The sequence below is a fragment of the Diuraphis noxia genome, unplaced genomic scaffold (genome assembly GCF_037042655.1).
Source record: "Diuraphis noxia isolate RWA-SAM2 unplaced genomic scaffold, SU_Dnox_SAM2 contig0008, whole genome shotgun sequence".
Taxonomy (NCBI): Eukaryota; Metazoa; Arthropoda; class Insecta; order Hemiptera; family Aphididae; genus Diuraphis; species Diuraphis noxia.
In genome coordinates, this window is record NW_028301718.1 from 4,414,557 (window position 1) to 4,442,245 (window position 27,689).

The following is a 27,689-nucleotide window of genomic DNA, read 5'->3' on the forward strand; positions in this document are numbered from 1 at the left end:
TACAATGGACAGAAGATATAAATTAATGATGTAAATAAAATCTATTGGCGGCTCGGGGGTAAATTGACGGTATTGTATAGGTATAACAGCTAGCCAACATGTAATGGGTAATATTGTATATTAATAAAGTATGCAGCGGTGTTTAAAAATATTATTACGATTCAGTATGTGATGATGGCTGTACATCATAATATATACATAAAGCCAATCTTTAATACGATTATAATTTTCCGTTTTATTGTTATTCAATTGATAGTCTGGATAAATTCACGTGGGGCTTATGTCAAAGAGCGCGTGCGACTAATAATAATCTACCATTATGTATATAAGTAACATATATAGATGGCATATACCAATTTAGCAGTCGATTGATATAATATACTATATTATTATTATTATTATTATTATATTCTAGTTCGTTGATCTACGTAAATAACATCGAATAATATGTCTGTGCGGTTGGAATATTATCGTTGAAGCCCCGACACTTTCACTCTGCAGGCGGATTCCTACGAATCAATCATGGCCATGTGATTGACCTTTTCGGCTTTACACAGTTTGGTAAAATGGTAAAATAGTTTAATGCAGCGTCGTTTACGACCAAAACGTGATCACAAAGTCCAATACAAAACAACATATTATAAATATTATATTATTGTTATATATATCATACAAATGCGTTTATCGGTTGCTTATATATTGTTGCCTCAACTCTATGGTATTATACCAATGTATTATTGCGATAGTAAAATGTGTCCGTGTCGAATGCCACGGCGACTGAAATGTATCGTGTACCAGCCTGTATATATGAAAAACGGTGCAAAATGTTATCTTTAACGGAGTATTTTCCATTGTCACGACAGCCATAGGCGTCAATGCATCATATAATATTTTATGGAGACGGGGACACATACAATGCAATAATGACAGACGACTAGAACACATCACCGTTAAGGTGTCATCCTATTAGGACACGCGCTATTATAAAGTACCTATGTGTTTTTGAAAGGCACTTAACACAGAAATTTAGTTATAATATGGTTTCATTTTATTTATATTATACTACAGCTAACTGTGTTGATTTATCATTAATAAAAAATAATATGAATTTTTCCCGTCGAGCTTAAATGCATGTGATGGATTTATTTATGTAATATATTTTCCTTAGTACACGCTTTTTTATTTTATCATAATACATATTAATATATTATTATGAGCTATATTATCTTCTCCTCGAGTATTTATTGTTTCTTCTAACATCAGATAGGTATATTTTGGCATTCAAATTGATAACCTATACGGCTATATACCTACTTACAATCAAATATATACAATAAACAATATATACGTGAATTGATAAATTAGAAAATATATTTGTTTATATTTTTCTTTTTTTTATGTAAGTATATACTATTAGGTACCAATATTTTTTGTTAAATTTTATTGGAGACGATGATATCGTGTAGTGAAATGTTGTATTTATATATAGGCGTGCTATACAGATATTGCAAATGTTATGTGTGTCCAAAACTACATATGATAATAGTCACTTTCAACTTAATTATGTATGTATATATTGTACTGCAGCATATATAGGTAGTTATGGGTATCTAACATTAAGAAATCAGCGAAAACTAGCTGTTTGGCAAAGGGACCTCTAACAAATAACAATGGTTTGTGTGCATACGACCAAACGTTAATCGTTTTCGGAATACGTGCTGTGGTCAGCGCTCAGCACCTACTTTCAGTCAGTGTGTAGTTATAATAACTCTGAACATTTTTGTACAGGATGTAACATCTTTTACGAAAACTGATATCAATATAATTATTATTATATCAGTTGAAAATTATTTAGTTTCACTTAGTGTTTCTATACTTTCAAAACCTAATGACTGCAATGTTTGCCTGGAAAGACTGGCATACTGTGGACAACTAAATACGTTATTTATATATTATAGATACCTACAATATTTCATATGATATCAAAAAACAGGCAACCTTGGTAACGTTTTTCATATCGCGTGTATATTCATGTCCTCGGGGTCCGAATTCCTTCTTAAGTCCGGTCACGGAATATGGATATTCTGTTCGTGGTTTATCTTTGGTCATAGCTAGTATAACCGATATCAAAGGATATTTATCATTATACAGTATACACTTCGAAAAAAAAATTGTATTATATACAATTTTATTCGTGTAGGTATGCTGTTGTATACCTTCGAGAGGCGTTTACAGAATTCTCCTCGGTACTTTCATAAAAACTTTGTATACCGACACCCGTAACCCACCGAAACATCTGAAATTACCGTGTGATGGTATATTATATTATCTAGGCACTATACAAAATACGAGTAACTATACAGAATATAGATATCGAATGATCAGATACAGGTATTTTATGATTTTGTGAACATATTAAGTATTTTATATACATATAGTAGCGTATACTAAATTAGTATATTATAAACAGTATTAACTGACATTGGGCTTTATATAATATCAACAGTGATTATATAGGTTGTGCAGGTTCCGTTTCGGTTAACACCGGCAGAAGAGCTATAAAAAATGAAATTCGTAGTAAACAAAATCATTGATTGTCTTTACATAATATATTATATTATATTATATTATACTATATAGTCATTATAATCACATATATAAACATGGTTTTTTTTATCGAGTCGTCATTAATTCAAACAATTTAAACATATTATTTTTTTTTACAAGTAATATACAATCTGTATCATATTATACATACACATTATTAAATTAGAAATTTAAACGGTTTAAATATAAGTATGTATATATTTGTATTAGAAAATATAGTAATTCATTTTTGGTTATTTAAATATAATTTTGGACTAAAATAAAAACTATTTTCTTCTTATATTTTTTAATGTCTCTGTATATCATCATATTATAAATTTTTGTTGATGTATGAATGTCATTTTATAATTGCTTCTACAATATTATATTTAGTACGAGATAATAATAATATAATATTTTAATTGATGAATACACAGTGATGTTAAAAAAGAACCTACATCGACATAATGTTATACACGGTGGTCAGAATCCATTATTTACAAATCCCAGACAACTAGAAGTCGTTGGACCCGTGTCGATGCTGCAGAGACTTGAACGCACGCCTACGCGGAGGCGATATTGTATACGTGAGAAATAATGGCTATACCACGACGGTCCACGATAGGATTAGCTGAATTTTTCACGAGAAAATACTCTCTTAGACCGTACACACGCGTACCTATACAATTAATACTGTATATTAATAGTACAAGAGTACAACGTGAGTATCCATTATTTTTCTATTTCTATTACATATTTTTTAAAAAAAACAAAGAAGGTTATTTTTGACGTTTTATTGTTGTCCTTGTTTTTGTTGTTAATAGCGTTTCATCTGAAGGCATTTGGCTATTTTTAAGTGTGTATAATTTGGAGGGTTATTAAATAATTATAAATATATGCACGTTTGTTTGGACGATAATTTATCATCAGCCTAAATACCCGGTTACAAGTGATGGGAACAACAGTAAAATAAATATAATATATTATACATTTATACATACCTAGTACCAAAACAATTCGTATTGTGTAAGCACTGCAAGCAGTGTTTAAAAAAGTATGTTAATTGAATCGATAATTAAAAGCATTTCTTTTTGTTCACAAAAACGACGGGATCACAATGCATTTATTTACCACCGTAGGCATGTAGGTATACTATGTATAATAATTTATACTCGTATAATATATTAACAATTAATATGACTAATAATGCCAATATCAATATTCGATTAGATCATTCGCCAAATACAAATGCTTACAATACACGAACTGCAGGCGAGCGCCTCGTATAATATTGTCGTCAAAATGTCGACATCAAGCTCCTCCCCCTCAAAAATTGATTTCACGTTGGCTGCGCTACCTCAGCTATAATATATACCTCTAATAATAATACCTAACCTAACCGTAATAATACGGCCAAGAAATTCAGTGTTCCCTAAATTGGTGAATACACGGTATATATATATACATATGAGTACCTAGGTATACAATATAATATAGTACTTGCAAGTAACGGGCGCGTCATGAAACTTTAGGTCGCATTTATATATTTTCGTTTTCGCCTATCATCGGATAAATAACATTAAACGCATGATAATTCATAATATGATATTTATCATATCAAGAACAAGTTCGGAAATGCCACACTTACCGTTATAGCTGTTGTTAAATATACCATATAATGTACACATCCCGCCGCGGTGTAGGTATATTACGGCCCACGCGCCGATTGTCTTGCGCGGACTATATGGTGGTACAGACTACGGCGATCGCGACGTATAATAGTCCTATACAATATTATATATTATGCCTGTCTGCAGAATCTAGCACGTCTCTACGGTGTCGCCCGGGACTGAACCACGGTATACTATTATTTTATAAAACGAAATTATACACCAATAAACCGTGCGGTCGTCGTCGTAGGTATACTGATTTCGACACTAATAATTGTAGGTTTACATACGATTCGATTAAATATCACAACGATATTTTACGAAAACACACGACTGTATCACACCGACGGACACCCATCCGGTTCACCGGAATTACACGGACTGGACTAGACGCGTTACAATGTATATAACACAACATATACGCTGTCTGGCGCGCGCACGCTCGCCCGTGTGGTAGTAGAACACCGGTTATTATTATATACGACCCGATCGATCGGCCGCCGACTCTCGGTTTTTTTTTTTACTCCTTCGTCGCACGTATGTGTACACGTAAATATAATAATATAAGTGCATTATTATTATATTCCTTCCCTCCAACCATCGTCGTCGTTGATGCTACAGCAGTGGTGTGCTCGCCGCTGTCGCTGTCACCGCCGCCGCGTCCGTCGGGTTTTCTAATATTTCAGTTTTCTCTGCCGTTCACTCCCTCCTTCGCGTCTCCAAGAATTCCGTATAGACTGCAGGCGGACAATAAGACCGAGACGTGATTACACGCGCCAATGTTATTATTATATTATATTATATGCCTATATACTTTATATATATGCCTATAGATACCACCGACGGTGTAAGTATAATAATGCATATTGCATAATACACGAATATAGTACCTATATGAATATTATGCATTGTGATCGATTTTTTTAAAACTTTTTGTCTAGTAATTATATGTTATATTTTTTTAAGCCAACATCAATGAAATTATAATGCAATATATACGGATACGCGTACAATGGGAAAATCGCCAAATCGTTTAGAAATCGAACGCGTTACACAGGTCGATTCGCTCGAAAGACGATTTTTTATATTAGGGTATTATATATACTTAATTATTTTTTGGAGACATATCATAGTTTATGAATACTAATAATATTACTCTATTATTCGATAAGTAGGTACCTAATAATTAATAATTATACTCAGCTATTTTTGTACAATTAATGTAAGGGTTTTTAAAATAACATATTCTGTGTCATCAGTTAATATTTTCTATTAATTTTCAATTAAAATTCAGTACAAATAATTTATCCAACAAAATCGTTTATGGTAACAGTTTTTTATAGTTTAAAGTATATTACAAAACGATATATTATATGCATACAAAATATGTGTTATTTAATGTTTAATTACAGGTTATGACAATTATTCGCTTAGTACACAAGTTAACATGAAAAACATTTTTCTGAATTGTTCTTTAAGTGTTGATGTATTTTAGATACAACCAAAATGTATGATGAATTGATGAACAATGATTACCATAATTAGTAAGATAATTTAATTATTGCTGAAAATTGTATTTATACTTATCATTATGTTTAATGAACTTATTTCATAGCTCCCAAGAAACTATCAAAAGAGAAAAATCAACAATATATAGACAACTTCTGTTTTAATGAGTTTTTTTTTAAATCCTAAATATATCTTATCCATATTTAGAGCTAATGATTATTTACAATATTTTGAAAATAACTACCTACCTAATTTGCGTAAATGCGTCTATAATGTTGCTTAAACCTTAATTGGCTTTATCGTTATTTATACAAGCCATACATGGGGGTATTAATACAATTTATAATGTGATATAAGCGTCCCGTCTTAAGATGTTGTATAGAATTTAAAACTCTTAATAATTAAATTAAAAATTATACTCACAAATATATTACTTAAAAAGTTATGTTAAAGAATTTATTGACAAAGACTGAATTATTGGATAATATAATGATAGCAAAATCATCTGATAAGTAACGTTTAGTAATCATTTGGGTTTTAAAGGCAGATGCGCATAGTCAAAAACTATTATTTGTTTCAAAAATGTAATAATTTACATAAAAAATAATATATTACAAATTATAGAATCTATTAGCTCATCATAGTTTATTGTTTAATAAATACTAAACAATAAATTACATTAAACAAATTAAATATAGGTACCAGTGATTTTAGTAAAATAGTAGCATTTAATATAAACATTATTGATCTGGTTATTATATTTAAAAACAAGACAAATAAGCTATTCATAACGAATGGTAGTAGATACTTCATTTATAGATGTTATACTGATATAATATTATTATGGTATACCTAATAATAAAAAAATTCACTGCCTATTAATTTTCCAAAAACACACAATTCTACAATATTATACACAATTTTTAAGCAAAATATACAGTAATATTTATTTTATTTAGTAAATTAGTATTAAATAATTTATACACACTAAAATAAATATATGTTTATTTTTTTCAAGGCTACACATGCACAATGTATATGAAACCGAACTTTTGGTGAAATTGCACGTAGGTATGCGTTCGTGCAAGTGATAAAACACGAGGGCAGATCCGTACTACATTATGTACCCGCAATCGTATATATTATTTCCCCGTTTTGAGTGCTGTCCGACGAATAATAAACCACAGACCAAGTGCAGTGGCTCACCTTGGGAAGCGCAGAATATAAAAGTGGTAAGAAAAATACATTATATAGATATAATGCCTGCAACGGGTGTGGTGTCTCCGGGTGACGGGAATTATACCACCGCTGTTATTTAGAAAATTAGCTAAATACATATATTTCGACCGAGCATAGTTGTTTTTAACAACAATAAAAAAAATATTATAAACAGGTTTTCCGTACTTTACATTATGTACATAACTGTTCAAATATAAAAGCCCGTGAATCAGTTAATTTGCCGAGTAAACACGAAATTCCAATTTTGCGTCGACTGTTCGGGTCGTGAACGCCGCTGGTAGAAAGCAAATGGTTATAAGCACAAAAAAACCCGGTTTTCACGACACCAATATATGAGAAATACAGACAGCATTAAAAAAAATACAGAACGCACGAGTCAAAAGACAAACGGTTTACATATTACTACATTAGCAAAAGTCGTAAATCGACTCGACTCTTGTGTGTAGTGAAATTCCTACAGTAGGTGCAATTAAGGTATGTAGGAGCAACAAGCAAATTATTAGGTTAGTCGATTTATGACTACGTATAAAATGCAGTTCCTATATACTATATTATGTTTCATATTATGGAAGAAATATACACCGAATGCACGTAAAGAGAATAATATTATGAAATGATAATTAAGTGCATTTTGTCTGCGCATACGATATTAAAACGATTTTATTCCACTACACAAATTACGTTACCTTATAAAATTTGTTATAATATACTTGCAGATATCAATCAATTTGTAATATATTAAACATGCTGTAATTGCACGTTTCAAACATATAAAATAATTTAATATATTCAACCGATAATAACCATATTATTAAAAAATTAAAAATGCGTCGTCTCGAATTGACATATTGAATCCGATTACAGAATTTGAATACCAACCCACCGGGGATACAAGCATTATACAAGAATAATCAGATATTTTGAATTAATATTAGTCTGAATTCTGAATAAATATTCAAAATAAATGGTACAAAAAGTGTGGGGTGGCTATTAATTTGTATATCGTATAGTTGTATTTATACCTATATAGTTTCTTAATGAGTTTGACAAGTTATGATGATATATATATATAACAGCTATATACCTCTTGTCCTCTTGATATGTGCACAATTATAGTAGCAATAGTCACGAAAATCTGATACTTGGCGCGTAAAAGTATTATAAAAAAGTAAACATATGTACTCGCTGATATTATACATAGGTAAACCACGAGCTTCAGATAATGTTATGCGCGCATGATCGTACACGTGTTAAGGAAGTGCGCGCGACATGTAAGAAGAAAAACCGCCATTAAATAGATCTCGAAGAAATGATTAAAAAATATAAATATTTTCGCAATCTCACGTAAGTAGCCTATCGCAAGCAGCGCACACAAGGGGTAGTGGTTAAAGAAATTGTTTCGAAAACCGGTTTCATTTTGAGCTCTTAACGAGCCGCACTTTATGCATGTGCGCCGGACGAAACTAAATTGCACCGCACACTCCTCGGGGCGTATATATTATATGGCTGTTGCGGACTTGTAAATCCAAAATGAAAAAATGTTGGTAGGTACAAGCACTGCAGGTCCGTGCGTTTAAATACGTATTTATACTATATTATACATATACCTATAAAACAGAGATACGATCGAAGCAGAAGTATCTCTTGTAAAGTTGTAACCATAGCATATTATGTAGACACGCGCGTAGATAATAATATTATGGTCTTGCATGGAGAGAAAAAATCACAAATAATGGATACGTTACGTAACGACGGCGTATGGTGAACATTGTATAGCTGTAATACGCGGTCTATAGGACCATAGTTATTATTATGATTGTTATTGTTGTCCTACAGTTGAGCATTCGTTGCTATTGGCAGCTATAGCTATAGACGGGTGTCCCATTTGACCGTTCGTTAATAATCGAACAATATTAAGAATAATAATTGAACTACATAATATACAATATAATATATTACAGTGAAAGAGAGAAAAATCATTTCAATATTGTATAATATTTGTTAGTTTTTTGAACCCAGAATATCGTATTTAACCTAACCTAAACAGTTCGTCAAAATAAATGTAATCGTGTACAAAATAAAACTGTTAAAGATGTTTATCTTTCCGCGATACCGAGCAAATATTATCCTTTTCATTACGTGTATAACCTACACCAACACCATAATATCTATAAATCTGATATTATGATCATATATTGTAATATAACTTTGTTGTGATAGTCGTCACTATGACGTTATATTTAGAGTATACAGGATGATTCACCATTCACCAAGCATGCTCAACCCTATATTTTACTTTGATAATGAAATTCTGATTGTTGGAGTATTATTAAATATTTAAACATACTTAGAAGCATATTTTCAATTATTTAGATTTGTAATACCATTTAATAAATTTGCCATGGCAACTAGCGATACAAACTTCATTTTTCAAAGAGAACCAACGTTTTTTTTCCAGTTAATATTGTTACCTAATGAGATGAATTTATTGAACATCACGATATATTAAGATCAAAATTTGAACAAGTGGTTTCCAATATAATATAATTTAAGTACATAAATGTAGGATAATAATCTTTAAAAAAGGTTTCACAAAAATATAAAATGATATAATTATATTGACCTATACTTATTTATTTTAATCAAAAGTAATTAGTTTACAAATTTTAAAATATTGATAAATTAATATCATAATAGTTAGGTACTAAATTAACTTTCATATCATTATAACCTCATTTATTCTAAATTCATTATCACGGGCCTATTGTCCTTAGTACGAAAAGTTAAATGAATCAAAAACTATACTTTTTCGGGTTTCGATTTAGAATTTATAAGTAGGTGCATCAACATTTCAAAAAAGTCATCCGAGTAACTATTTGTTAGAAAAAGATAGGATTTACGTTGGAAATAATGGTTCACCACAGAACAATGCTTAAATGGCAATATGGCTATTAAATCTAATATTATGAAAATATAGTTCTTAATAGTAATAAATCTACTTAAAAATTCCAAAAATTAAAATTTGAATAATTCATTAATAAAGGGAAAACATAGGAGGATCATGCTTGGTGAATCACTCTGTATATAATAGTTAGTCAGGTATAGCCGGTATAGGTAGTGCCTATATCGTGTTTTGTACAATGACATTGCCGTACGAATAATGTATGTTTGATGACGAATATTATGCAACGTTCATACATATTATATCCACAGCACTTAATACATTATACATATATATACATACGATATCACTGCGACATTTGAATAAATACGATCATCGAAGTATATAGAGCGTAACGAATATAATACTTGCGTATTATAGCGCCAGTCACGTACGTGTTATAGATCAAAACTGACAAAACTTATAACATCGCACAGCATATTATGTAGGCAATCATTGCAGGACGTTCACAGGATATGCGACGCGATGTCAATGCACGATACAACGCATAATGGACGGTTTCGAAAGAACTTGAAAGAAATTGAACACCTATTATGATAATATATAATATTATTATTATTATACGTCTTGCGCGTCATAATAAATAATAATATTTGTATACGATTCTTCATTATAATTATATTATTAAATATTTTATAATATTAATAACGAATTAAATATATAGCGGAATATATACTATTAGACATGTTGAACAATTTAAACGATTTTTAGACAATAAATCTGTTTGGTTTTAATGGTTTCCGGTAATAAAATTGTCGAACACTATACTTTATATTTTAATTAATTCACGACATATCAATTTAAAAACACATAATATCTGTTCACACGTACGACGGACTCATGTACGTCAAACAGATTTGATTTTGAATGAACAATAAATCACAATAGTTTCTGATGTTTTATATGCAAATCATACTTTTGTATACTTATAAGTTATAACTACAATGGTATATATTTAATATTGCGGTTTTAAATTGCAGATTCTGTATCGTGAGCGAATATATCAATGATGAAATTGTATAATAATATATTATTATATTAATGTTTACGAACCTTATCGCTAATATTTCCTAGGTGGACCACATCCTCTGTTTCAACAAGCTCTTCTTTTTCTTCTCGACTTTTGATTTTTTTCTCTCGAACTTCTTTCAATAATGATGGGTTACCCTCTAATGAGGATATTCTCACGACCACTTCTTTAGTATTTTCTCCGTCGCCTTCGTCACCCAATTGACGATGCTAAATAAAATAGTAAAATATTATAATTAGATTAATATCGATCTTTATAATATTGTTATTTAATTATTTCACATGATTTAATTTCAGTACTTTTTTCAAACGCTATTGTTTAATTAATCTATAATGGTTAAAACCTTTTTGTTCATTTATATGATATCATTTATGCCAAGACATCGCGGTCAGCAAAATATCTTCTAAAACGATCAGCAATAGTATTTAAGAAAAAAAATAATTCGAAAAACTACGAAAGACACTACTGAAAGCGGTGTTGGTGTAATAAATAATAATTTGTATATTATATTATTATAATTTAAAGGTGTGCGTTAAAACCGAAAACGAAATACGTTGTTAATAATAAATTATATTATTCCGATCACGTCTCGATTGTAAATTCCGAAATAGTCACCATATGACATTCACCTTCATACTAGCTCGATTTCTTGCAGGATCATCGCTCTTAAGGAATGCAATGGTGTTACAGTGATTCCGAACGTGACAGAGTGAATGGATGGATTAATAATTATAATGTAATAATGAATAGGTAAAAGCCGGCTCAAGACAGCGGCCAAAAACAATAGGACCGTTCGCTGAACCCTATACTTTATGTTGTGTATAAATTGATTTTTTTTTTACTCTGATATGTTTGTATACCAACCTGGTATCTACCTGCCTACCACTGTATACTGTTACCGTGTACTCATACGTAAATAATAATTATTAATTTCGTACACGATAACTATACAGCCTATACACATGTAATAGTGTGTTGAATGCACTTGGCACATGTTATATTTATTATATATTATTTTTGATAATATCTACCTTTCACTGTACATACCGAGAACGAATATAATTATTCTGATCTAATTTAACTTGTTTTGTGTGATGCTCTGATGTGATATCCGCGTGAAAAAGACTAATCATAATTCTCATTATGTTATTATACGCTAAGAAATCGTAATTATATTACCTCGCGAGGAGCCTGAAGATACATATATTATGTATGTAGTATGTACCTGTACAATAATAGGCTAATACGAACGAATTTGCGTTTTACCGAGACTGGTTTAAAATGTCTTTTCAGTTCTATACACATTATAGTATAATAATATATATTATTGTAAGCAATTTTTAATAAGAATCGATATATATATATATATCGTAGCCAATCCACTCGAACAGAGTAAGTCTAGCTGTATGGTCGTGTAAGTCGTGTGTGGAGATCACCGATAAAGTCGACAAGCTTTATTATAATATGAGAATGCTGAATAACGTGAATACGTTGCGAGAAATTTAAATACCTACTTTAAAATGTTTTTTTAATTTGTTTTGTGATTGTATGAAGTTAATTTCAATCTTGTGGAGAATGTAGAAAACAATATTCTAAATCAATGATGATGGTGTTTAAATTTATTATAATCGGTGCAGTTAAAGTGTTTGAGTTAGCGTGTTAATTGGAATTACTTCGGTTTGTTGATGTTCCTGTTTTTCGGTATCTTCGGTCGTGTTGGTCGTAACGATTGGTCCAGAGTCCTCGACGATTTTACCGTCTTCCAAAACAACTTGTCTTTTAACTCTCGTTTCGATTTGTTTTTTTGTAGTCAATTCAACTTTTTTCTTAGTCACCCACTCTTCTGAAATCGTGAAAAAAACACAAAATGAATAACGAATATAAACAAGTACAATGATCAATGGGCTGAAAAAACTGCAGAGCACACAGAGCTATATGTACATATAATATAATAGTATATATAATTATATAGGTCGAGTAGTGCAGCAGCAGTAGACGCGGAAACGGAGATATTTACAATTGCCCACACATTTGTATAATGATACGTATATAATACATAAACGGGCAAATTGCACTTTCTTTGACAAATTACATATTGCCGTGTATTCTCGGTTTGGAAACATTGTGTCCACAAGTCCATACACACACACACACACACACATACATAAATATATTATAATACTATACGTAATAATGGTGTAGTGTACATATATATACGAACTATAATATAGGCTAGACTAGGATCCTATTAATCTGTCAACCGGTATAGTTATGAAATTTTATTAATGAGTATATATACTGCTTCGGCACAAGCGAAAATATATTAGGGGCAAACGTTTTTTTTCCTTCTTTTGTGCACACCATTTTGTACACTTCGAATGACTATAAATCAAAATTGAAAGACATATTATTAAAAGATTTGATCTACCACCTGATTTTTCGTACGCGTAAAATTGTCACAATTTATTCTGTTGATGAAATTATGTCGACATACCGTCGTAGTCAAAAACATTTGGCTAAAAACTACTTTATAAATACGTTATATCTATATATGTAAGACTGTATATACATTTACCGTATACGCCTATATTTATATACACAATTTCATACTCCAACAGATGATTGTTTTAATTTATAAACAGTATACTGCAGTTGAGTTGTGAACGATTGCGTGTGTTTGTTAAATAAGCAACTATAATTATATAAGGGTAAAAGAGTGTAATCATGTCTGGTATTTTGTCTAATACATTTGTTTAAATTTGTTTTTTGTTTTTTATTATTTTATATGATTTCTGACCTTCAACAGCGACATCTTAAGCACGTTTTCTATTGCCTAAACACTATTAATAATTATTGTTTAAAGTGCGAAAATGTTTTTATCACATCATATAGTAATAAGTCAAGCGTACCTATATCATATAATATGTTATAGGTACATGCATAATATACAAAACTGTCTACCTATATAACTAACAATTTCCTTCAGACGTAGGAATGACGATTTTTTCTCATCGATAGCATTAGAAGGGTGTCGTGTATCCATGTTTAGTAGGGATAATGTATATTTTATTATAATTTTCTGCGATGAATAAAACATTCACACGTAGCCACTAGCCACGTAAGTAATATAATAATAATTATTATTATCGTTATTGTTTTTTTTTTCGTACTCATTGGATAACAAACGTTTTGACTTCATATAGAGGCCTTAAAAACATAACAATTTAACAATACCACGGAGAAAGTACACAATGCTGTTCAAAAAACGCTTCAGACGAACCGATGTTCGAGATGCTTCCGCATGAGATACATTGTGGTAATATGCTAGCAAGTATGCTAATTTTAAACTATAATAGTGTATGTAATGTCACAACAGTATATTTAAGCGATAATAATAAACAACTGTTATCCTTATTTTCTATAAACAAACTTTGTGTTAGGTACCTATTTACTGGGTTGGGTAAATTTTTGTTGACTAAGCATCATATATATAAAATAGCGTGTGATTTTTTTTCCTTTTCGAAAACTGGTCAAAGTAAAAACTATAAAATTTATAATAATACGTATGTAGTGTAACATAAAATTATTTCATAAGACCTATTAGTTTTTCGAGTTAGTTATATAATTTTTTTTGATTTAAACAATGTATTTTATTATTATTATTATTATTATTATTATTATTATTATTAGAGAATAAACCAGAAACAAAATAAAATAAAAATCTAGTTAAATTAGATCGTTTGCTGTATCGAATTACTCTTTAAAATAATTCGATAATCTATGTTAGTTAATCGTATATTTGTATGTAACCGGTTACAATCAGTATGATCCTTGTTTTTTATAATATGTTTTATGTTTAATGTTTATAGATCGTAGTTACGTCGATGAAATGTAATCGTAAGCATGAAACGGTAATTAATTATCGATTTAAATATGAAATTATTATTATTATGTTTTTTTTTTTTTTTAAATCTGTGTAATGTAATTGAATTCAATAAAGTAATAATAATTCTGAAATAATTTCAAACATGTATTTTAAACTTTTAATTTAGTTTTGTCTGACACAAATATTACTACCTAAACTATATATTCACTGTTCTTAAAAACAATTTAAATTATAAATATCTGACTGTTCCTGATTTTTTAAGACACAAAACTTAGACCCTTTAGTACTAAAGAATGTTAAGATATGTGTGTGTATAACGTTTATTTCATGTTATTTATAGCCGCTGATAGTTAGCTGGTGGACGGTGGTTACTGTTTGTAATAATGTAAATGTATATAAACCATATTTAACAAAAGAGTTAATTGCACACCATGCAATGATTGCAAAACACAAATAAAAACAGATTTTTATCCATCTATTGTGTTTTAGGTAGGTACGTCACGAATATTAATAAGCTAACGTGCAAGAAATAGCACATTGGTGATTTTTGCTTTTATTCTAGTTACTCTGATACATAATTCCTAATATGATATTTTCTCTTTCATTCTTAAGCTGTTTAGTACTAATCGATGACCCGTGAATAATGTTTATTCGAACATTTTTTATCTTTAATTAATTTTTAATCCCATGTAATAATATGTAAAACTTGCACACTAGTACACTGCAATACATTGTAAAATATATAATACATACAAAATCAATAAATATACATAGATCCATGTAGTTTATCTTACTTTTTATACAATTTATAATAATAATTGTCATGGTACGCTGATCTTTACTGATTCTAAGCCACAGACGTTTAATCTCCATAAAACCACCAACACCCAGTTTAGTAACTGGCATTAGGTCAGTGAGATTTGACACCCATATTTTTTAAATCAATTATTGGCTAATAATATTTTATTCAACTATAATGGCGTGCTTATTCGTCCGGGGAAATATTGAATTTATTTGAGTTTCAGTAATTTCACTTAAGTACCTATAATTTTTAGTTTCTTTTTCAGATCGAACGATTTCAACAATTTAGTTATTATCGACGAGTAGGTTATAGGCGTTTGCTATTTAATAATATAAATTGGTGACTTAAGGTCAAATACATAAAAAATGTATTAAATATTATATTATAAAAAATATAAAAAATCGGAACTCTACATTTTTTAATATATTAAGTATTAATCAAATATATAATGTCATTGATGTCAAGTTCGAAGTAATATAATTTATTCGTAATACTATTGTACCTAAGTATTCTCACTATTATGAGTTTGAAAATAGCTTACATTTTTAAAGTTGTTTACTTTGTGTGATGCAATTATTACAAATTACAAATATAAAGTTAAAATACAAAATGTTCAAAGAACATATCTGAAAAACTGCAAAAAAACAGGAATGTGATAGATACGCGTGTTTTATATCAATGTATTATTTCATAAATTATAAATGCATACTTTTTAACAAAACGTTGTGTCTTTCAATATTAATTATTATACTTATGTATACAAGTTGACAATTCGTACAAATGTTATTATTTAACCTACTTTATTTGGTGCAAAACATTATTCTTGCTTAATATAAGTAAACATACAATTTCATAATAATAAAAATATATTTATAGTTGTATTACTAATATCTAAGATAAACATATTATACATAAGAGATAGAGAGATAATAGCTAGAGTAGCGGTAAACATTCAACTACATAATATATGATATTATATGACTATATGAGTAATTAATAATATTAATTATAGTTTAAAATATTTCACGAGGGTTAACAGATTGGAATTAACAGCTAAATCAAATATACCAGCTATAACTATTTATTTAAATTCAATATGCGTTTCCGGTGACTTTTCTACTTGTATGAATGAATTGTATTTGCTTTTAATTATAATTTCTTAATTTCTAGTAAATTTGAAATGTTGGAAAAAAAACGGCAGGTCTTGATCCTATATCCTATTAGGTACCTAAGACCTAACTATTATAAGTATGATGAAGTTAAAATATTTATAGCTTTTACAGTTACGTACGCTCGTATATTTTATTACTATTAAAGATTTTATTTTTTAGCAATAAAATAATAAATATTAATCATGCGTGTTATATTTAAACCTCAGAACAAGAAAATGTATACCTACTCGGTGACCGGTGTAATATTGTATTGTACGTGTTTTATTTTATTTAATCACACATATATTTAAAAGCACCAGCTATTCGAGCACTAATATAAATTGATAAAACATATTATTTTATTTTACTGTCAACATTTATTCCGAATCTATTTCACTATTTTATCTTATTCGGTAACAATTGTACGTCATTCTGGACGCTGTATAATTTTATGAGTTCATTTTAATTTTTATTACAGTCTTTTTTGCGAGTTCAACGAAACTTTGATGTGAAGGTATCATAAATATATATGGTTAAAAATTACCATATTCATAGTAGCATAATCGTATAGATTTGGGATCGTATTTCGCGTTTTCTCTTGTTTTCAAAATGTTTAATATTCATCTCGTGTCACGGATGTGCAAAGAACATTATTATTATTTCGAAAATCGTTTATCGATATGATGTACTGACGCCAGCATAATGAATTCGTGTACGTGAAACGATTTCTAAAGTCCAATGGATTTGCGTCAGACACGCAATATCGAACTGGTTGTAAATATTTTTATTTGATTTAAGGCACGTTGGTGGTGTATTCACCTGTAAATTGTGATCAGTAAATCTATGCCATCACAATCGATCAAAACATGTGGTTGAGTCTGCTTTTTTGACGGGTATGCAAATTTAAAAATAAACATTTTTGCACTAATGACACTAACATTCCACATGGGGCAAAAACTTGAATAATTGACCACAGCATTTAGATTTATTGACGTTCTATTTATTGCGATTTGTAATGGTCAATCGTGGCCAGTTCTGTACCTATATTATTTATAGGTCTGTGTAGTCGTGAATAGGTACCTACTATATGAAAAACGCACTTACACTAACGAGTTTAACGTTAATTATGTTCACGGTTAGACGCAGATGTTCCTGGTACATATCTTAATTGAATTTTTAAGAAAAAAAAAGAAAAATTAGTAGAAAATGTGAACATCATTACTCTCAATAATAAATATTATGTGTTATAATGATCTTGCTATCTGAGATACCCATCGAAGTAAACACTTTGAGACCAATATTAGTTTGAAATCGTATAAAGTGTAATAAAATCCGTAAGTGTACAAGTTTTAGTTTAATATATTATATTATATTATGCCGTATACTCTGCATTAAATCTAGCGTGGGATTGGTTTTTAGTTTTATTATGCATAGAGAATAAAGAAAATTAAAAATATTTTAAACACTTCATGAATCACATATTTTAAGAAAAGAGTAGGCTTATTTTTTTTGTTGAATGCAAAATACAATATCATACATTTTTAATCATACGTTTTAATTTTAAATTCTTATTTTATAGGAAATATTTATTTTGATCGAATTTTTTTGAAATGTATTTGAAGTACTCGTTAAGTACCTACAATTATTGTGTTTTACTCACCATTTGTGGGACTCGGTAAAATACTGATATGATAATAAATCAAAGTTTTAGGGTGTAAGCCAAGATTTTTGCAGAACCCACATGAACAGTTATGATTATTATAAGTTAACTCTACCGACATGCGTCTCTATACATATACTATATAGGTGTACATAATACATTATATGTTTATATCTAAGTTTTTGATCTTAAAATATAAATACACAATATTATATCTACCTATCTAGCTATTATCAGGTACGGTGTATAATAAATCATAAATTAACTAAAATGATTATAATACAATCATAATATCGGTCTTACCTTCTTTGGTGGTGGCAATCAGATTATCCGGATCGACCTGCGAACAATAATACGACGAGTTATCAGACGACACGAACGATATGGATGTGGTCGATGTGGACCTGTCACCGGGGCTCTTGGCCGGGTCGACAACTTTGCCGGACTTCCCAGCCCCATTATCGGGCGAAGCAGGTGCAGGCACGATGAGTATGACTACCATTCGAAAGACGTATACACAAAATACCTATATATTATGGGCTATGCGTTTGATTTGCAGGTCGGACCAGCGATTTACCGACGATATTCCATAACGTAACGGTCGTAATAACAGCACATCGCGTGGGAGGTATGCATATTAAACGATTAGGTATTATATTATTATTATACAACGTAGTAAAAAACGGTTTTGAGACGGTATTACAAAATAAACACATAAGAAAGTACGACGACGACGATTTGACCACCGCGTGACACCACACACACACACACCGACGGCGACTACAACGACGACAGAGGGCCCAGAGGGGTCGGACGCGATTATTTTGCCGCCAACGCGCGAGCGACGGGTTAGCCGACGGACGGACAGACTGCGCAGAGTACCGTGGCCGAGGCGGTATCCTCCTCTACCGCGCGCGCGTTCCATCCGACACGAGCGCTCGCGCACTTCCACTTTCTACCTATACACGAGTACGCGGAGTACGACACCACACGCTCATTCACTTTTTGCCGGTCGAGGATGAACTACGATTTCGTAGGGTTTTTATTTTTCTATTATCACAGTTTTTGTTTCCGTTTTACGGAAACGCGTGTCGGTGAGAAAAAAATGGGCGCCGGTACGACACAATCAATGCACTCTATTCACATCACTCGCAGGTTATTACGCGACGCATAATAATAATAATATGGATACCTAATTCACGTAATTCTGTTTTTCCGTATTTTCGACGAGCCGCTGCAGTTTCGAGGTCAGATCGATTTTTTTTAATCGTTTCGTTAATTTATACAATCATACGTATCAAGACTTGACTATACAGGGTGATTCACCAAGTGACGAGCATGTTCATCCCCATTTTTTTTTAATAATACCCACATTATTTTTTCAAATTCTGTAGGTTGATTTCGATAATTTAAATTTTAATACAATTTAAAGAATCCACTGTGTGTCACCTTCTTTTTTTGAAATGTTGATGTACTATTACTTACATATCTAGATAAAAATTCGAACAAGTAGTTTTTGAGTTAATAAAAGTATAATAGTCTTTAAATATGGTTTTCCTAAAAATATGAAACGTAGATTAATTATTAATATTGATAGTTAAAATTTTTAAATCATTTTAGCCCCCACACGTTTTAAACCTATTATCATGAACCTATAATATTACCCTAGCTTAGTAGATACACAAACTTATATATAACTCAAAAATTAAAAGTTCGAATTTCAATTCGGATAGGCGGTACATCCTGATTTATAAAAAAATCATAATTAATAATTAATATTTTGTACGGAAAAATTATAATTCGTATTAAAAAAGTAGTCTTTATCCCCACAGAACACCCCTATTAAATTGTGTAAAAATTCTAAGAATTTAAAAATATGGCCCTCGATTACCTATATTTAAAAATTCAAAAATCAGTATTTCAATAAATAAACTATTCAAGAGATAGCTAAATGCATTTATCCCGGTGTAAACATGTTTGGAGAATAGCCCTGTAAAATATCACTTACACGCCACAATATCGACACTATTTATTATAATATATTATACGCGCATATTATAAGTATTATAATTTTATACTGGCCGCTACCACTTTTTCATGCACAACCGGAAACTCAGAATTCCGGTATACTAAACGCCACGCGGTGTCTGTAGTTTATAATATACTCGTATTATTAGAAGTCCATGGCGGTATCTGACCTGTTGATCGAGAAACGAGTCACCGCAAGTATAAAGGTCGACGCGGGTCCCAACTTCGAAGCGTCTACGAGGTTTTAGATTTTAATGCCTACCCTACCTATAATAATCATTTTATGTGTCACATATGGAAATGGAAGACTAAACGAAATCCCAATATTAACTGCATACATTCACCCTAGTTTGCCGATGGATTTTCGAAAACACATACACAACACAACACAATAATATAATATAAGTAAAATAATATATTCAGAGCCTATACGTTTACGATCTTAATTTCGAATAACTGCAGCATAAACTGTGGTTTGCGATGCCGGAGCTTTAACTCAATTATATGTTTGGAAAATTAATTGCGATTCATTCATATTCATAAAAAAAAAAAATTATCTCACATTTAATTGTAATCTGAAAATATTTATTTATTTTTATATTTTTTTTGGACAGTTGTTGTAATGATGTTAATTTAAACTTGCACAATATTATTAGTGCACGAAACTACCGAGCCCTTATGATATTATTCAGAACTATTGCAGAAAGCATGTGGTATAATATTATATTGATGAAATCATTCTCAGTAGTTATTTATACACTGAAATTCTAAGATCTAATATGATCAATACTGACACAATTTACCTAAATAATCCTCAGTTTTTAATTTTCATATTGTTTGCCAGGTTATGAAATATAATATTATAGGCAACAGCAGGTAACTATTAATTACATAGTAATAGAAGTATTAGCTACTAAAATATTTAGTTACGATTAACTAAGAATTTTAATTATGTTGATTGTCCATGTGTTTCCGCGTTGTTGACTTTAACAATTTACAAATTAAAACAAAAAAAAATTAACAATCAAAAAAACTGCACCCAGGACGTTTTCGAGAAAAAAATCCATCGTTTACATGCCCGTCCCAGTGGCTCACCCGAACCACGGTGGACTGCCCAACGCTTTAAGCAGTATGTTCATATTTTTTTTTTCAATTAACTTGTACGGCTATAATAATTGTCATTAAAATATGGTTATAGAGGTACCCAGTTATTTTTCGTGAGAATTTACGTGACATACCATCATACGGGTTTTTATTACTATACGTATGATACGGTAAATTATGTTGATTTAGTACCTATACAACATAATAATATGCACAATGCTGTTTAATACTATCCAATAAAATACATTAACGTACGCATAACAGAGTCATAGAACTTTGGTATAATAGGTAGAAACTGGGTAAGTACTTAAAACAATATAGAAATATAGACATATTATGCTAAACTAATATTATAAAATACTCCTGCACAGGCTAGGTATATGATATTAGGTACGAGCGGATTGTAATAAAAAATAAAAATATGGGCTAAACAATAAAATATTTGCCATGTTATAAACGTGAATAATATTTTGAACAACTAGAAAGTGTACAAACAATAAGCCGATGTGTTTATACGGGTTAAGCATTTGGACATGTTATCTTGGAGAATGTTATGACACTTTACAAACCGCATGTATTTATAATTTATATATATATAATGAAAACGACACATTATTCAAATTATGACCTAATAATTAATATTTTATAGGGATTATATTTCTTGTCTTAGTAGCCCTCAGGTCATAGATGTCATATCATCTGAAATTTCCCTTAAGAAATTATACAACATTTGGTTTAAGCATTTTTGTAACCGTTAAGAATACCTAAATCATCATTTAAACATTCTGAATATTCGTCATAATTCTACATTAATAATTGGACAAATTCATAAATTCAATTGAAATCAATGACGTCGATGATAAATAATTACGATAACGATAAATATATATAGAAAAAGCTATAATAATTATGTTAAATAAATGTTATTTATTGTTATATAGGTACTATATTTTTTATGGAAAATAAAAATTAGGGAGCACAGACACTTAGTAGCTCAATCGTCAGTAATCATAATTTATTTTATTACCTCCTTTCTCAATATAATATAATGTTATTTTACCATTTATTTCATAAATGCGGCGTAATTAATTATCAATAAAAAGTTAAAAGTTGTAAATATTTAGAAGTAATTAAACATTCTAATTTATCTATTTTATGAGAGTTATGTTCTTTCGAAAAGTATAGTCATATCTTGTGCCTGCGTTCAAGTTACTGCTGCTTAACTTGAACAGTATACTTCATCCGTTTTATATGATTAGGTTTAAACACAAGATTGAGTTAGGTTAGGCTGACCTAACCTAACCCAACCTTACCATGCAGTTAATAGATTAAATTAGAAGACGGTCGATATCTATTATTGTCGTCATAGTCTAGTCTGATTATACGTGTAAATTACCAGTTCTAAGTTTTCCGGAGGTTTTGCTTCGTATCTTCTCACGGACAAGGCTTTCCTGTCACCGTCGGCAGATGTTCTGAAACCAACGGTCCTGCTTGTCACTTCAGTCATCTGAAACATTCGACGGTTTAATTTAGCCCAGTGTCACTACATAATATATACATATATTTGTATTATATTTAAATATATATATATATATATATATATATTATATGAGTAGACGAGTAGTGAACCATACACGGCGAGTGGTAAGTATATAATATATAAGAAATGTTCCGGGCCGTTAATGCCGGAACGGTGTTTGTCCTCGTGTAAATACGAACAAAAAAAATAGTAACTCTTCTTAACAGAGGCACATGAGATCATACAACGGACATGTGGATCCGTTGTATTAAATTTTGGGTGAAAAGAGTGAATTATAGTAGGTATACATATAATAGGCACTCATAATAATTACGCGAAAACAAACAATAAACCGACTGCATAATATGTGTTGGGTAATCATAATAATATCCTTTTTTTGTCTTTAAACAATAATTGTACATTTATATTAGGTATAATATACCTAAATACCTTTATAGAAATCTGATAATGTTGATTTCGCTTAATAGACCTGTGTGGTGTCCCAGTGGTCTTTAGAGTTAAATGGGATTCTAAATCTATGTCCGGCAAAAAAAATGTCACCAGTTTCTGATATACATATAGAAAGAGCCGGGTACTTCAATAATCACCTATTGGTAGATAATAGTGGACACCAAAATTAGTTTGCATTGATAGAGAATTTCCAAATATTGAAAATATTTATTGGTGTATTGCTACGAATGACGATTAACACTGTGTTTCGTTAAATTACGTGTTAAACCATAGACATATAAAACAATATGTCTATGGTTTAAACGACTGATGTAGGTTTTCAATTGTTCTTATTGTGTTTTGAAGTTGATAATATTGCCTATTGTATCATAAATCATAATATATAATCGCGATAAAAACAAATCAAAACCCGACGAGGACGTTAATGAAGTAATCGCATCACACTGTCTACTGTGAGCAGAACAATTTTTCTTAATAAAAATAATGATGGCAAATTACGACGATATAAAATCGTTTTTAAGTGTAGGTAGGCATAGATATATGTGCGACATTGTAACGTTTAGCGAACGATGTTCAGCAATTGACAGTGAGCAACCGTAATACGTTCGCTTAAAAGGTAATTATCAAATGGTAGTCAAGGGGCAATAATAATTACAGTTGATGCTCTGTTCACGTGCGAACGAATAGGTTGTGTTTTTTTTTCTTTACACAAGTTTTTTTTCTTCGACACAATGAGATTAAACGTGTAATTATTATTACGATGCGTATAATAATAATTATATATATACCTACCTATGTCCTATGGCACGTAATTTCTTTTCTTTTAAACGCATTTCTTCAACGCGTATTAAGGAAGTGTATTTTAAAAGTTAGTACATAATAGTATATGAATACGATTCTAAATTTTCTTAATTTATTATGAAATCACTTTTGAGCGGCGATTCAAATAAGAATAACTCGGTAATATGAAGGCTCATTAAATATACACGTACCGTCGTACATGGTATAGAAATTATAGTTCGAAGTGTAATAATGCCTGTAAATTCAAAATAAATAATTATTATTTGATTCTCGGTCTTGATCCTTTTTGTTTACAAGAAATTCCCAGTACATCGGATAAAAATAAGTTATTAAATTAATTGTGCTTTGGGAAAGCTTGAAAATTTTAAATTGTTTTCTTGATTACCCATATTCAATCATAAGCTATTATAGATTTCAGTGGTTTTAGCAAAATATAATTTACAGGGCCGTAGCTGGGGGGGGGGGTTAAATATACAATATACAATATTATAAATTAAATATTAGTTGCAAAATATTTCAGTTAGGGTTGAACCCCTAACCTAACTTAGCCCTTACCGGTTGACCCCCCCCCCCCCATATACGGTCTTGATAATTTATATAATATATAAATAAATATATATTTAATACGAGTATAGATTATGTTTTTGGACGGGGCACAACTTTTTTCCCAACCGATTTTTGTAACGCATTGTTTTATTGTAATAGAAATTTAAATAAAAAATTAAAAAATTAAATTCTTTGCAAAATACGTAGCACACTACTAGATATTTTTTCAATGCACTATACCCAAAAACATGTCTATGAATTCTCAGTGTTCCTTGCAGACGAAAAATACCTAGCATAATACATGCTACTTATTATAATATAACTAACGGATTTTTTTTTTTATTTGATTCTGATGAAGTACATAATTTATATTATATCTAATATAATTGCCTATTATAAAATTCTCGAATCTAATAGCGACGGCGTAATAAATAGGCAATATATGTACATCTGTACAATGATACGTTAAAATCCCAGTACCATAATGAATTTATTATTTAGTAAAACATGAATAACCAAATAAAAGTATATAAAACATAATATATTTTAAACACTTTAATTTTTGCATTTAAAAGTTAACTAAGTATTTATGACTGTCTATGTTTAATTTATCTTATTATTCTAACTAACAACCTCAGATTTCTAATTTCTATAATATAGTTATGACTTATGAAGATAAATGCATTATATAAAACTATAAAACTATGAATGTTTATTTTTAGTCATAAGCTAAAATAAAAAGGGCTCACAAAAATTTTAATTTATTAATAAATATAAAATAATTTGAATTAAAATAAACATTTTGTTTTATAAATTAATGACACTTTAAAAAAGAACATTTTTTAAAACTTGTTGTTTTTCCGATTTGTACTTTTCTGTTGAAATATAAAAGATCACTCGAAACAATATAAAAATAATTGATTCTATAAGTTTAGCCCAGATTTGACTTCATAGATCATTAGGTACCTATAGTATAATAATCTAACTTTTTCAGTTCATTAAGTTTGTGAAATGTTTGTTGAGACACTTTTAATTTTTACGTCATTATTTGTAAGTACTTAAAATATAAGATCGTAAAACCGTAAAATAATAATATTTAACATTTGCGACTATTGTTGTCACATAATTTGTATTTATAATATTCTTGAATAGGTAGCAATATTTAATTTCCTACATTGTAATAATGCAATCTTACGAATGTGTCGTGTGTGAAAATTGTTATGAAAAGTTATTATCACAATAGTTTTACTTATTGCATTTTTGGATTACTGTGCCATAACACATAAATCATATACGAAGGACACACATTCGATGACAGATGTATTGTTACACGTTTGAGGTCAGCGGCACAAGACAAAGGATATTTGTATTTTCTGTGAGACAAATGAGGTATTAATTTTGGGGAGCGGGTGCAATTTCTTATATTTTTTATTCCGATGACTTTTTTCTATATTTTTAATAAGGAATGATATTAAAATCAAATCATAGTATACAGAAACATAAGCAACATGACCTCTTGGGGTCATCATCGACCACACAAGTATTAAATCACGTCTTCGATTTTATTGCAAAATAGTAGAATACTTTTTTTTTCTATTCTGTAATTAAATTCTAATAGAATTTGTACGGATGACATTTTAACAATGATAATTGCCATTTTATTGTTTATAGAAAAATAAAACACAGAAATTACTTAATACCCTGGTATTACGATTTACGAGTATAGAAGCTGAACTGTGCAGTAACAGTAATTGAGGCTTGTGGGTACAATTTATGTAATACCCGAATGTTAAGATTATTAAAGAGTGAAATGTTTTCTTTGTTCTTCGATGATTAATAAGTACTTAATAAACTGTTTGAAAATGATGTTAGGTTTTCGTATTAGTCAAGTAAAATATAATAATTACTATGTATAGCTTTGTATCAATTTTCTTGATTAGGAACAACGTGAGAATAAAACAATTGTTTTGAAAACTTTAATAAATAAGTACATCCATCTATTATGATTTTAAAAACCTCTGAAAAAATATATTTTTAAAATTATTTTACTATATGATATACAAATTATATAACTTCGATTAAACGTATTATACTATTACATCAAACAAAAGTAACTTCTTATTTTTAAACATTTTACGCCTGTTATAGTACGCATAATAATATCTTATAATTATGTACCAATACAAATCATTTAAATTGCTTGTTATAGAAATTCTGAAGACATTTTAAAGAATATTTTATATACTAAAGTAGTCTACAACAGTCTACACATTAATTATGATGTGAAACAAACAAAACTGTACAACGTGATTAATTAGTTTGTATTATAAATTATAAATTATTGCAGGCATTTAGATAAATTGATAACATAGACAAGACAAATAGATAACTAAATGGCTAACCAACATTATCATTTTATGCCATTCGCCATTTACTTGCTAGTCAATATCTATTATTTACCTAGTCTTATCAACAACTCTTGTAATTTAATATTTACAAGGTAGATTTAAGATTTATTATGTAAAAAGATAGATATTTATTCTTCAAAATGTAATTATTTTTTTTTTGTTAAATAGTAGTTTGGTAGTATCTAATTGGTTGAAAATTTTCTCACTAACTAAACGATCTATGGTTGAAGACTATGAACAACGACTACCGTAAAAATTTTGAAATATTGAAAAATACAACCTACGACAATTTTCGCCATCAAAAATGTTCGGATGAA

General features: G+C 29.8%; 1 protein-coding gene across 3 annotated transcripts in view; it reads right to left on the reverse strand.

The window, feature by feature from the left end:
* Positions 1–27,689, reverse strand: part of LOC107161979 (uncharacterized) — a 59,871-nt gene that overhangs the window by 13,109 nt on the left and 19,073 nt on the right. The window contains exons 2-5 of one of the 3 annotated variants that reach the window (XM_015508647.2): positions 23,024–23,134; positions 18,799–18,835; positions 12,670–12,839; positions 11,020–11,205 (exon numbers count right to left, since the gene is read on the reverse strand). In XM_015508647.2, the coding sequence (XP_015364133.2) occupies positions 11,020–11,205; positions 12,670–12,839; positions 18,799–18,835; positions 23,024–23,134 (504 nt within the window). Of the gene's footprint in view, positions 1–4,234; positions 4,639–11,019; positions 11,206–12,669; positions 12,840–18,798; positions 19,341–23,023; positions 23,135–27,689 lie in introns of those variants that run through there. The other 2 variants (XM_015508645.2, XM_015508648.2) reach the window with 2 other exon arrangements.